The sequence below is a fragment of the Porites lutea genome, chromosome 4, assembly GCF_958299795.1.
Source record: "Porites lutea chromosome 4, jaPorLute2.1, whole genome shotgun sequence".
Taxonomy (NCBI): Eukaryota; Metazoa; Cnidaria; class Anthozoa; order Scleractinia; family Poritidae; genus Porites; species Porites lutea.
In genome coordinates, this window is record NC_133204.1 from 20,777,294 (window position 1) to 20,789,004 (window position 11,711).

The 11,711-nt window shown below is 38.2% G+C and overlaps 2 protein-coding genes across 2 annotated transcripts; one reads left to right on the forward strand and one right to left on the reverse strand.

Annotated features, from left to right (window-relative positions):
* Positions 1–2,717: 2,717 nt before the first annotated feature.
* LOC140935044 (histamine H2 receptor-like) lies at positions 2,718–4,962 on the forward strand. The gene has a single exon (XM_073384579.1). It carries the CDS (start codon positions 2,793–2,795, stop codon positions 3,762–3,764), a length of 972 nt encoding a protein of 323 aa, XP_073240680.1. The 5' UTR covers positions 2,718–2,792; the 3' UTR covers positions 3,765–4,962.
* A 2,181-nt stretch (positions 4,963–7,143) lies between these two features.
* Positions 7,144–9,946, reverse strand: LOC140935045 (melatonin-related receptor-like). The gene has a single exon (XM_073384580.1). It carries the CDS (start codon positions 9,668–9,670, stop codon positions 8,654–8,656), a length of 1,017 nt encoding a protein of 338 aa, XP_073240681.1. The 5' UTR covers positions 9,671–9,946; the 3' UTR covers positions 7,144–8,653.
* Between the last annotated feature and the right edge of the window lie 1,765 nt (positions 9,947–11,711).

Consider the following 11,711-nt stretch of genomic DNA (forward strand, 5'->3'; position numbering starts at 1 on the left):
GCTTCCAACATAAACTGCAGCGCTGTTGTTTTATGTTAGCACTGAAAAATCTAACTTTCAGAGAATGATTTTACGGGAATGAAGATCGTGTTCATAAGGTTACTTGAATATATTGAAATCTGCGATAGAAACCAAAGCAAACCCGGAATTCAAGCTTAATACGAGTTCATGTACTTGCACCATAATCGGTCGGCAGAGCGACAAATTATTCTTTTTTGCGAGGTAAAGCAACGATTGATTTTAGTCGATTAACCAGTAAATCAATCTTGCAAGCAATTTACGTACCCGACCATCACGAAGCGATATCAATCAACTGCTCCCGTGGTCCTGCAGTGATTTTAAATTAACTAGTGTGCTTTTAGTTCACACTCCCGCAGCCCGTTGTCTTGCAGTCAGTCTATTTAATGCCTCCGCAGTCTCCCATTTCTGTAGACGAATATTTCAGGAAGTTTAACTTAATATAGTCAACTCCCTTAATAGCGGACACTGTGGGGACCTGGAGTTAGTGTTCCTCTTTAGCGAGAGTCCGTAATAGTGGGAGTTTATTTCAGTCAAACGTCTGTAATTTGCTTTTGGCGGGGATTTAGCTATTGGCTTTTTATCGGGGTGTCCGTTATAGCGAGGTGTCCACAAGGCGAGAGTTGACTGTAGGCAAAAGCTTTAAGAACGAACATGGAATTGTGAATAATAACATTTAAAGGCCTGAAGAACGAAGGGTATGATACAAAGCAACCTGTCTTCTTTTTTGCATTTCCTATATGTATTTTTTGACAACTGCAAGACTTCGAGAGCACCTCTTGCAGACGCATTGCAATCTCGTACCTCGAGATTAATATTTGGCTGCTGGCTTGAAGAACTCACTGGTCAAGGGGAACGAAGACGCTGGATACAATGGGGAAAACGGCGTGTGCGTACACGTCACCTGAAATCCTTACACCAAACAACAAGGGCTAACGGATACCTGCTATTGCTCAGGGGCATTCAACGACTGTTTTCTTTAAAATATCTTGTTCGGACTGGGAGCAAATATTGCCTAGAATTTTCTATTACGCGAGGGCGGCTAAATTTTCTACATGACTGTTGCCTTCATGTACATTTTTCGAAGCTTACCTAATTTCCTACGATTTTCTGAAGGTTACTTTTTCACATTTCACTCCTCAGGTTAGGCTATTTTTCGTGGCAGAAAGAAAACCTAAAATATTCAGATTAAAAAATATGAAGAGAGGAATCAGAAAAATTCTCATTTTCGTAATACGTTAAATTGCCTCTAAAATTTTCGGGAAAAAAATACTGAAGCCCTTGTAATTTCAAAAAGCCCCAAGTTGCCCTAGGATGACCGATATTATAGCGCCGCCTAGGATAGCGTAAAAAGTGTTTTCAATGTATTTACGAGGAAACCGTCGTTGGGTGCCCCTAATTGCTATTGTCTTGTCGTGGTTATGTTTTGGGCATGCTAGGTTTTTAATGAAACTGAGGAAATTTTGGCTTCCCGATTGTTTTTGAGGACAATATCAAACATGTAGCTAAAGCGATGCGTGATAACTGAAAGCGGCAATTTTTACCTTCTTTGTCAAGAATATCAACCTAAACTTGTGTTACAAGAATGACAATAATTTCACCATAGTTGGGAAAAGACTGAAAAGGTCTGATTTGTTCTAATTGTCGCGTTCATTTTTTTTTTCTTGCCGTCTTTTTTACCTTAATTTAAGATTCGATAGATTTAGATGCTTAAACCCGGCGAACAATTACCTCAATTCCAATTGCAATTACAAGTACCGGAAGATGGCACAAATGCTTTTAACAATAACAACCCGCAATTCATTTGATTTCATTTGTAATTTTTTTTTTTCACTTTTTAATTTTACGCCAAGTTGACATAATTGTGCATTGAAATTGTCAATTGCGATGTTATTCTTTAAAGCGAAATGTAGCGAGGCCTTTTGTAAAAAATAATTAGAAGAATGGATTTTCTGCTATTTGGGCTTGCTACAACGCTTCACATAACTACTTCGAGTTTGATGAAATTCGAGTCATATGTCTCCATTTACCAATATGTTCGCCATGCATAAGGGATTCTTATTATTAAACTGTTTATTTTACTCCGTTGCTTTTAGATCTGTCGAGGTAAATCTTTTTTTTCACAAGCTGACGTAAACTGAGGCGTTGTTTGAATATATTGATGTATTTTTAACTCTCAGGAAATAGATTAGTTTTCTTCTCGGTATGGGTCTTGACTCAGATTCATATTACATAGGAAATTGTTTACCACATTTCTATATTTATCATAAGAAAATTGTTTTAACGCGAATTGTCTACATAGATATCAAGCTGTCAAAAAAAGCATCTGCTTTAAAATACATTATCGGGACATTTTGTTGAAACATCGAAAACCTTCATGCCGAGAAAGAATGCTGACTAAGAAGCAAGACCTGCCCTGGTACGTGTCTTATTTTTGCTGTAAAAGGCTTTTAAGAATGAACAGAGAATCTATGTAGAATTCATGTTTGTGTTTGAAAGTGCTTCTTTGCCAAAAAAAAAGCAAACAAATACAGACACGTATCCGTAGTTTTTATTTTTCACTCTTGAATTTTTGTTCATCCTCTAGCAATTTTTTGTTAGCTATAAGCAAGCTTTTTGCTTCATCTTTTAGGGGGTTTCCACGCAATAGCTGGGACGGTTACACAGAAGTAAAAGAATTGGTGTAAAAAAAAAAATCGCAATTTACCCGCTTGCGACAGGTGACAGGAACTAGTAGCTGTTCGAGTTGAATACTATTTATTTTCAAGGAAGCGATGAAGTTCAGCAGCAATCTCTGCGACGATGTCTGGGCACCGTACGCTACCTCAGTCACAACAGCAAGCGTTTCGGCCATTTTGTGCGTAGCAACCGTCCCAGGAAACTTGCTGATCTGCTGGGCAATCATTAAAGACCCGAACAGGGAACTGAAATCATCTTTCAACTATTTGGTTCTGAACCTTGCAATAGCCGACTCCTTTATTGGAATTGTTACTGAACCCGTTTTTGTGTGGTACCACAGCGCTGAAGCGATGCACCATCAAGTCTTAGGCTTGCGTTGGGTAGTGTATATGTCATATTTCATGTCCTCTACTGCCTCTGTGTTGAGCATAGCTGCATTGGCCACAGACCGCTATATAACAGTGACTTCTATAACCACCAGAAAGCTGTCTTCTTCGCAAGTTATCGCTGCATCTGTTGCAATATGGGTTTTTTCAGGAGGCTTGCCTTTTCTCTACTTCGTGGCTGGATTTTACACGTTAGCGTTTATTTTCGCTAACACTACAATAATATTAACGATGGCGTTATTAGTTTTTTATTTCGTTCGCATTTTTCGGAGACTAAACGCTCATGCAAGGCATATGAGATCAGTTCTTGGTCACGGAACTACTCGTAAAGGGCTTCACGTAGAAAAAAAGGCCACAAAATGTTTCTTTCTTATCTTAGTTTCGTTCTTTTTGTGTAGTTTTCCATCTTGTGTGATGATTTATGTTATCAACCTCTGCAGCACATGTAGCTGTGTGCTAATACACTGGTTTAGGGATCTCCAATACCTACTTGTGCTGGTTAACTCCGCTTTTAACCAGTTTTTATATGCGTGGCGGATGGGTGGTTTTCGCAGGGCGTTTGGTCGGATCCATCCGATCTTCGTGGGATGGGAAGGAAGAGAAAAACGTTCCACTGTATCAGTGAGTAATGAACAGTCAACAGGAGCTGACCTTGACGATATGAGGAAATTCGAAAACTAAATCATTCCTAGGAAAATCAACGTAGTATAAGTTCAAACTTTATTTATTGGCGATCATTTCCGTTATATTAACCTTATTTGCGGTAGGCGAGGCGAGGAGATTTCCGAATAAGAGACCAAAGTTTTTTAAGAATGTGCTGGTAGGGTTGCTTGATAACTTTTTTTTTCACAAAGTGCTTTACTTTCTTCTTTTGTCAAACAATTTTGCACAGTTCTGAATCCAGGATTAGGGTTGCCTGTTTTAGCTTGATTTTTCGTTGTGGCCAAAACATCTGGATCAGGGTAGGGATTTTTGCTGCCTTGTCAGTTTAGAAAAGGGTTGCAAGAGCTGAAAATGATAGAGGCTAAAAGTTTCATGCTCTCAACGGCACGCACCCAAACATTTAACTTAAAGAATATTTCCTAGTCTCTCTTTGTAAAAAAAATTATAATTGTAGTTTTAGAAAAGCTGCATCGAAGAGCAGTGAAAGGAGGCCTGAAAAGATTCAGGCTCACAGTGTACATCAACTACAGGATTTTCATAACTTTCGTTATTTTAGACACTTAGTACACTTGGATTAGTTATGTAGGAAATGAAGTGTAAAGATTTAATTTAGGTTTGCATTCAAAGAGTTCTTAACGTAATACAATTGTTACTTGTAACTTTTATACTATATTATCACATAACGGCATTTAGGAGGGCCACGGTCTTATTAGTTTTATGACCATTAAATATCTCTCTCATCAAATAAGGGTGTTAATAAATTGCAGGAGGAAGATTGACGCAAAACACGCCAAGAGGGTCTCGGATGGTTGGAAGTAATATGAAATGCGGTTGGTTGAATGAATCTCTCGGCTTTATAGGAGAAAATCTCTTATTGCGCTGCGATTGAGTTTTGGGGGGTCATTTGGTAACATTCTTTTCAACTTTCGTCATAAAAAGACTACACGACTGAACTGGAACAGAAAAAGGTGTTTTAGTGAGACCTGCACTAGCTCACATATCATTATTTGCTGATATTTACCCATTCCAAAGTAATTTCATCCTAGCGCGCGCCATCTCGGAAGAAAAATAAACCGTTTAAAACGCTGTAGTACGAAACTGCCTCCTTTAACCATTTCTTGGGGAACAAGGGCTGGCGCACTGGTAAGAGCGCTCGCCTCCCACCAATGTGGCCCGGGTTCAAATCCCGAGGTAGACGCCTTATGTGGGTTGAGTTTGTTGTGGTTCTCTCCTTTTCTACTAGAGGTTTTTCTGCGGTTACTACGGTTTTCCCATCTCGTCAAAAACCAACATTTCCAAATTCCAATTCGATCAGGAACCGGGTAGACGAAGAACCACTTTGTGGATATGCTACCTCCAGATCTTTATTGTTATTATTATTATTATTATTATTATTATTATTATTATTATTATTATTATTATTATTAGTAGTCGTCGTCGTCGTCGTCGTCGTCGTCGTAGTAGTAGTAGTAGTAGTAGTAGTAGTAGTAGTAGTAGTAGTAGTAGTAGTAGTAGTAGTAGTAGTAGTAGTATTTCTGCCCAGTTTCTTAGCATCTCTAAAGCTCACTTAAATAATCTTCTGAAAAAGATGAGGGAGAGAATGTTGAAAATGGCCCCTTCTTTTCTCTCCTCTCCTGTTCAAGATTGGCCTACAAGCAAACTTTCTGGCTCCACTCGCGATTGGGAAGGGAGAGAGTGCAGAGAGAGTTTGTCTTACCTCCCCCACCCCACCCTAGACCCTCAAGATCTCGAGGAAAGGAAGATTTAGTCGCAAGCTAAGAGAAACCTTTTCATTACAAGAATTCCTATAGCACAAGTTTGTCCTATATGCAAAATATTAAGTCCTTTGCCATACTCTCATCTACAAGGTTTGGCATACTGTCGCTAATTAAATACAGGTTTAAATTCCATAGTCAGAAACCGATGCAGATAAACTATGCAGTGTCTTCCTGCCGTTGAGCCTGTTTTCTAAACCGGATTCTCCTGTTTTGGAACCAGACCTTTACGTGTGTTTCGGTCAACTTAAGTGAGGCAGCCAGTCGACGTCTCTCTTCTCCTGCCACGTACTGCTGCTTGGAGAAGGTACTTTCTAACTGTTCCAACTGCACTGGTGTGAAAATGGTGCGTGACCTCTTGTTTGGTTTGTCTTTTTCTTTCTTGCCAGCGTCTTTTTTGTCAACATCTAAATTTCGTACCAAAATGTGCAAAAGTCAAATCACAAGCCATTAACTAGATCTGTAGTCGTGCATGAATGATCTTGTTTTTTTTTTTTAACTTAAAAAAGTCCTTTCAACTGTTTGGCTCTGTTGTCCAAATAAAATACCAGTCTCTATTTTAGCCCGCAGAACAGAAGCTATTCTGAAAGGCCGAAGCGAGGCACATAAGAGAGATGAAGCAAAGACGTTTTAGATTGATGCATGTCAACCAGAAGAGAGGCCTTTTCCTTTTAATATGCCTTGACTGTACCAAATTTGTATTGCTTAAAGTGTTTTCTCTTTTAGAGACGATTTTCTTAGACTTTGAGCAAAATCACTGCCCAATAATGCGAAAAGTCAACTTGCGCTTGACGCGCGTCGCTCAAAAACACCTTTGTTTACGCTCGCTATACTGGTCTTTCACCCTTCACACTCGTTTCAAAATTTTTTTCTCACCGAAAGCATTTGCTAAAAAGCACACTTTAAGGCCCTGGTGTCGAATTTTCAATGGTAGGTTTGTGCAATATTCTGCTCTTATTGATTTCAAAGTTTTTTGTTCATAGTTTTCATGGTAAATCGATTTTTCTTAAAACTATATCTTAACAAAGTCCAAAGCAGGCTAAATAATGTGAATTACAGAAGACACCTCATGGCGATCGGACCAAGGATACAGTCGCTGTTAAGGCGATTGAAAAATATCGGTATGGTCCCCTAAAAGCTGTATCGAAATACCGTAATAAAATAGTTCTGTACCTTGCCAGCCAACAGCGCATGCTCCGTGTTGACAGCAGTGATGCTGAGGAAACGGTGAGTAATCAACCTGACCAGCATCCTCAGCGAAGAGAAGATGACGATAAAATGGGTTAGACAAAAAGGAAGCCTCTGCTTGAGAAGTGGAGGGAGAAGACAAAATAGCGCGAATTGAAAAAGAACTTGTAAATTGATGGTTTTCTTCATTGGCAGTAAAAGGAGACAAATCAGTTTTGGAAGTTTGCACCATTGCCGATGGTTTCGAGACGGTTAGAGAAGAGACAGTCGTTGGAATAGTGGTAGACATTTCTCTTGAACACAAAGAAGCAACGACTAATAATGGCAAAATTTCAGTGGGGCACTTTAATTATAATGTTCGCAAAAAAAAAGAAAAAATACACACACACGCGTTCAGTCTCACAGGAAAAGAGCAGAGCGGTACAATGTGACTGATATTTAGGAAAATGATTGAAGCTAATTAATTTTTAAACGTTTTGTCTCAAGGGTTTCTAACACCCAACGTTTGAAAACAAGTAATCATTGTCTTGGATACTTTCCGCGGTTGTATACTTAAAAAAAAAGCAGAATAGAGAGGAGGTGGTAAAATTTGAAGAACGTTTTCTAAAGTGGTTAATAAATTGTCATTATTTTTTCATTTAATCGTTATGATCTCGTTTGCGGAAGTAATTGCAAGACAACCAATAAAGTAAACAGGTGTAATTACCTCAGGCTTGCTTTTTTGATTCTTTATATAGCGCGTTAATTTAAATGTAATGACTTTGTGCTCAACCTGATGGACTAATTACAGCTTACAGTAATTAGAGAATTTTACAAAAGAACTCTCTAACCACGCCGATCTATGATTGATGGAAAATATGCTGCAATTAAAGGTATAATTTACACCCATTGTGACTTTTTAGTATGTGTTAAAGACCTTATTAGTCAAACCTGCTGGGGGTCTCTAAACATAATAGCGTAATAATGAAAAGACTCAGCCTGAGAGTAATTTCAGAGCAGATAAATACATCCGTATTCTGTAAGATGGAAATTGCTTTCGAGAATAACAAATCGTAATATTAGGGATTCAAGCATTTAAGATAAACAGAGCATGTACCAGATGTTTTTTTTTCAGTCCTTTCCTAATTCCAACTTCGCAAAAGCCAATGAAAGAAGTGACAGCGTCCACACAAAAGTTCCATAATGCAATCCGACACAACACTGACCCAGACTCAAGCGCTAATTCAAAATGACCAATATAAACCCATCTCAACCTATTACTAACTTAATTTGCTTTGACGAAGAACTAGCACTCCACTCATCCGGGCTTTTTCAATCTGGCTTTTAACGGTGGTAAATTGATTTAACAGCTCAGTTGACATAAACAAATTCTGTTATTAAGCCGGGTGGATTTCCACTGTCGCGTAATTTTTACGTGCGTGTACACGCACGTAAAGTTTACTCGCGTAAATAAAATAGAGACAAACATAAACTATTGAGCTTGAACGTGAAGTTGCTAGTGTAACGTCAGGGACGCGTGTTTTATCGATACAAATACTTAAGTACTCAACCAGAAGAGAAATATCATAAAGATCAAATATCTTCAGTTATTGCCTGAAGTTTTGTCGATTTTAGTCGCTAAAAATAAACTACGCTAAGTTAAATTAGGAAGCGTTATGCACAATGATCTGAAAATACACTTTGGACCCTAGCGGTGTTAAAAGATCTGCAGGTATGAATCGAGGCAAATGGCGTTTCCCAACGGTTGGCCCCTTTTAAAACTTGTGATGCGAGATTTATTGATCTCCTTAGAGCCATTCTGAGTTCCCGGGTTCTTGAAGTAAATTCCTCTTCTGTTTCACGAGTTCCCGAATTCCCGAGTGTCTTAGTTCAAAAGTGTCCACTCTCCTGATATCCCGGGTTCTTTTGTCAAAGACCCTTAGGCAAATGGAAGTCTTGCCTGTATCACAACGACTGTGCTCCAGACAAACTTTCTGTACGGAATGATTGGTTAGTTGTCGAAGTGCTGTCAGATGCCGTCAGTGAAGAAAGCCTTACTGAACCTGTACAAGTTTCTACCCTTCTTGGCCTGACGCAACCCACAGCATGAGAAAATAGATTTTTAAAGGCTCGGACAAACAGGGGCATCCGCCATGCATACAAAAACTGATTTGCAGCACAGTTGATGAGGGCTATCAGAAACTGGAAATCTCGCAGCCAGTGTATGACGTCACAGCTGCATGTGTAACAAAGTAAGATGATGTAGATTATGACGCATGAAGTTACGTTGCAGATGACGAAAACGAAGAGCACGAGAAGAAAAGATCTTGTCGCCTTCTTCTCATACTTTAACCTTTGTTGTGCGAATCTGTCGTCCTGTGAGAATGTCCCGCGTTCAACATGGGCGTGGAGGCTCCGATATATTCGAATGTACGCATACGTTATGATCACTAGAGTGGCAATGATTGTTGTGTTGGCAAAAACAAAGACAAATGTATAGAAACCAGTGGCAAAGTAAACATTTGAAATAGCGATGGAGAAAATCCATATCAGAACAGATCCGGTGATGGTTTTTGAGCGCGAGTAAGTTCGTCTGTAGTTTGAGGTAACGGTCAGGTATCTCTCTGTTGCTAAAGCGGAAATGCTGAGTATTGAAGCCGCACAAGATATAAAATAAGCAATGTGGACAATCTGTACACTTTTCATGACTTGGTAATTCTGTGCTTCCCCGACATGAAAGAGTACGAATAAAGGCTCTGTTATCAGTCCAGTGATGAGATCAGCAATGGAAAGATTAAATACCAGGTAATTGAAAGACACTTTTAGTTCTTTGTTTGGATCTTTAACGATTGCCCAACAAATCAGCAAGTTTCCGGGCACCGTGATGACGCTCAAGGTGGCTGATATGGTTGCAGTCGTTACCGAAAGTGCAAAAGGTGGCTTCTGGTCTTCACATAACTTTGTTCCAAACAGTGACCCCATAATAACGACTTAAGAAGAGAAAACTGACTTGCTAAGACGTTCCGTCCGCTGTTTAATTTCGTCGATTATTGCTTCTCTTGAGTTGATGTTTTGATGTCAGATGTTTCCTTACACAAGCAAACAAGGAGGTAGGAAGCAGGTGCTTTTTTGTTCAACAATATATTTTCCTATCCTCCAAAATTTCCTACAAATTAGTGATATGATGAATTAGACAAATCGCTGATATGATTTACCTCAAAGATGTATTCTGCCGAGTGTCAGTTCAAATGAATGAATCAATGTTTCATTTTCGGAGATGTTCAAAATAAAAATGGGAGCAATAAATAACAGAGAAAATGTAATTTCATGAACATTGATTAATTCTCATTCAAATCAAGCTCTAAACTAAAACTGATCCTATTTATCTCACGTAAAGTTAAGCCTGCTACCAGTCATTTTATATTTAGAAAAAATGAAAAGATTGCTTACAAAAGAGGCAACATTTTTCATCTGAAAATGAATATAATCGTAGATAGCCGATTGACTTAGGTTAAGCATGGAATTGAATGTTAAGCTCAGTGCTTATTTTGCGAGAACAAAGGCTGAATGTATATCTCACCTGGTGTAGCAAATTGTGAATGCTAAAATTTATGAAGGTTCTGATTATTATAAATAAGAACGCCAAGTTTACAATTAAAGCGCTCCTTTGGCGTTAGCACAGAATAGACAGGTTTTAATAAATATTATTATTTTTTCTATTTAAACAATCTTATGCATGCTGGATATGTCTTTACTAAACAAATAATTCTGAAAATGGAGCCTACAATGTTATATTGCTCGCCTCTAACTTGGAAAACTGCTAGGGCCATATTGACCCTCGCATTGCTGAAAAAAGCAAACAACAACAACAACAACAAAAACAATATCAGTACCAGATAACAGAAATATTTATAGGGCTGGCAGAATTTACTCTATTTCTAATGACAGAAATTTATTCCATGCAAATAAATTTTGCACCAAAAAAACCATGTGGCCCCTTTGGTTTAACGTAGAAAGGAGAAAAAAATATTACTAGTTTAACAAACAAGCGCTATGAATATTCGTCAAGTAAGTGTGCTTGCTGGATATGACCGTACTAAACAAATAATTCTTAAAGCGGAGCTTACAATGTTATATTGCTTCCATTAAATTGGAAAACAACTTGGCCCATATAGACCCTCGCGTTGCCATCAAAAAGAACCAATTACAAATGACTGACTTCAAATCAGTATCAGGTATTAAACAGAAATTTGTAGGGCTGGTAAAATATAAACTTTCTCTGATGATGGAAGAAATTTATTCTGTGAAAGTGAAGGTTGCATCAAAAAACACTGTGACCCCTTTAACGTACAAAAGAGGAAAATGTTTTAAAAGTTTAACTAGCGATCGCTAAAAAAATAATTCGTCAAGTAAGTATGCATGCCAGGAATATGACCACTCTAAACAAATAACTCTAAAAGTGGAGCGTACAATGTTCTATTACTTGCCTCTTAATTGGAACACTACTAGGACATTACTGGGGCGATATACCCTCGTGTTGCCATAAAAAAGAACTAATTACACATAGCTAACTTCAAATCAGTGTCAGATAACAGAAATATTTAGGGCTTCCAGAAGATAGACTTTTTCTGAGGCAAAAAATTTATTCCATGAACTCAACATGACGGTTGCATCAAACAAGACCCTGGCTCCTTTAACGTACAAAGGAGAAAAATTTATTAATATTTTAACTAGCAAGCGCTATAAATATTCGTCAAGGGTGTGTTGGTATTTGTTGAGTACGACTGTACTGTCGAAATCTGTAATTAATCTATCACACTTTGTAGTACTTGTCGCAATTTGTAATAAACCGTGTCACCAAAAGCTGTCGCCATTTGTAATAACTGTCCATCGAACTTTGTAATAAACATTTTGAGAGTGATTCAACTTACTTGGTTAACATTAATCAGTGATTAATATCGTCATCAATTAAGGACATAACTTACGAAAATTGCTTATCTCTCTCCTCATTTAGAACAGTTAA

Excerpts from the sequence above, each read along its gene's own strand:
- LOC140935044 (XM_073384579.1), top strand. The coding sequence starts at position 2,793 with ATGAAGTTCAGCAGCAATCTCTGCGACGATGTCTGGGCACCGTACGCT.
- LOC140935045 (XM_073384580.1), bottom strand. The coding sequence starts at position 9,670 with ATGGGGTCACTGTTTGGAACAAAGTTATGTGAAGACCAGAAGCCACCT.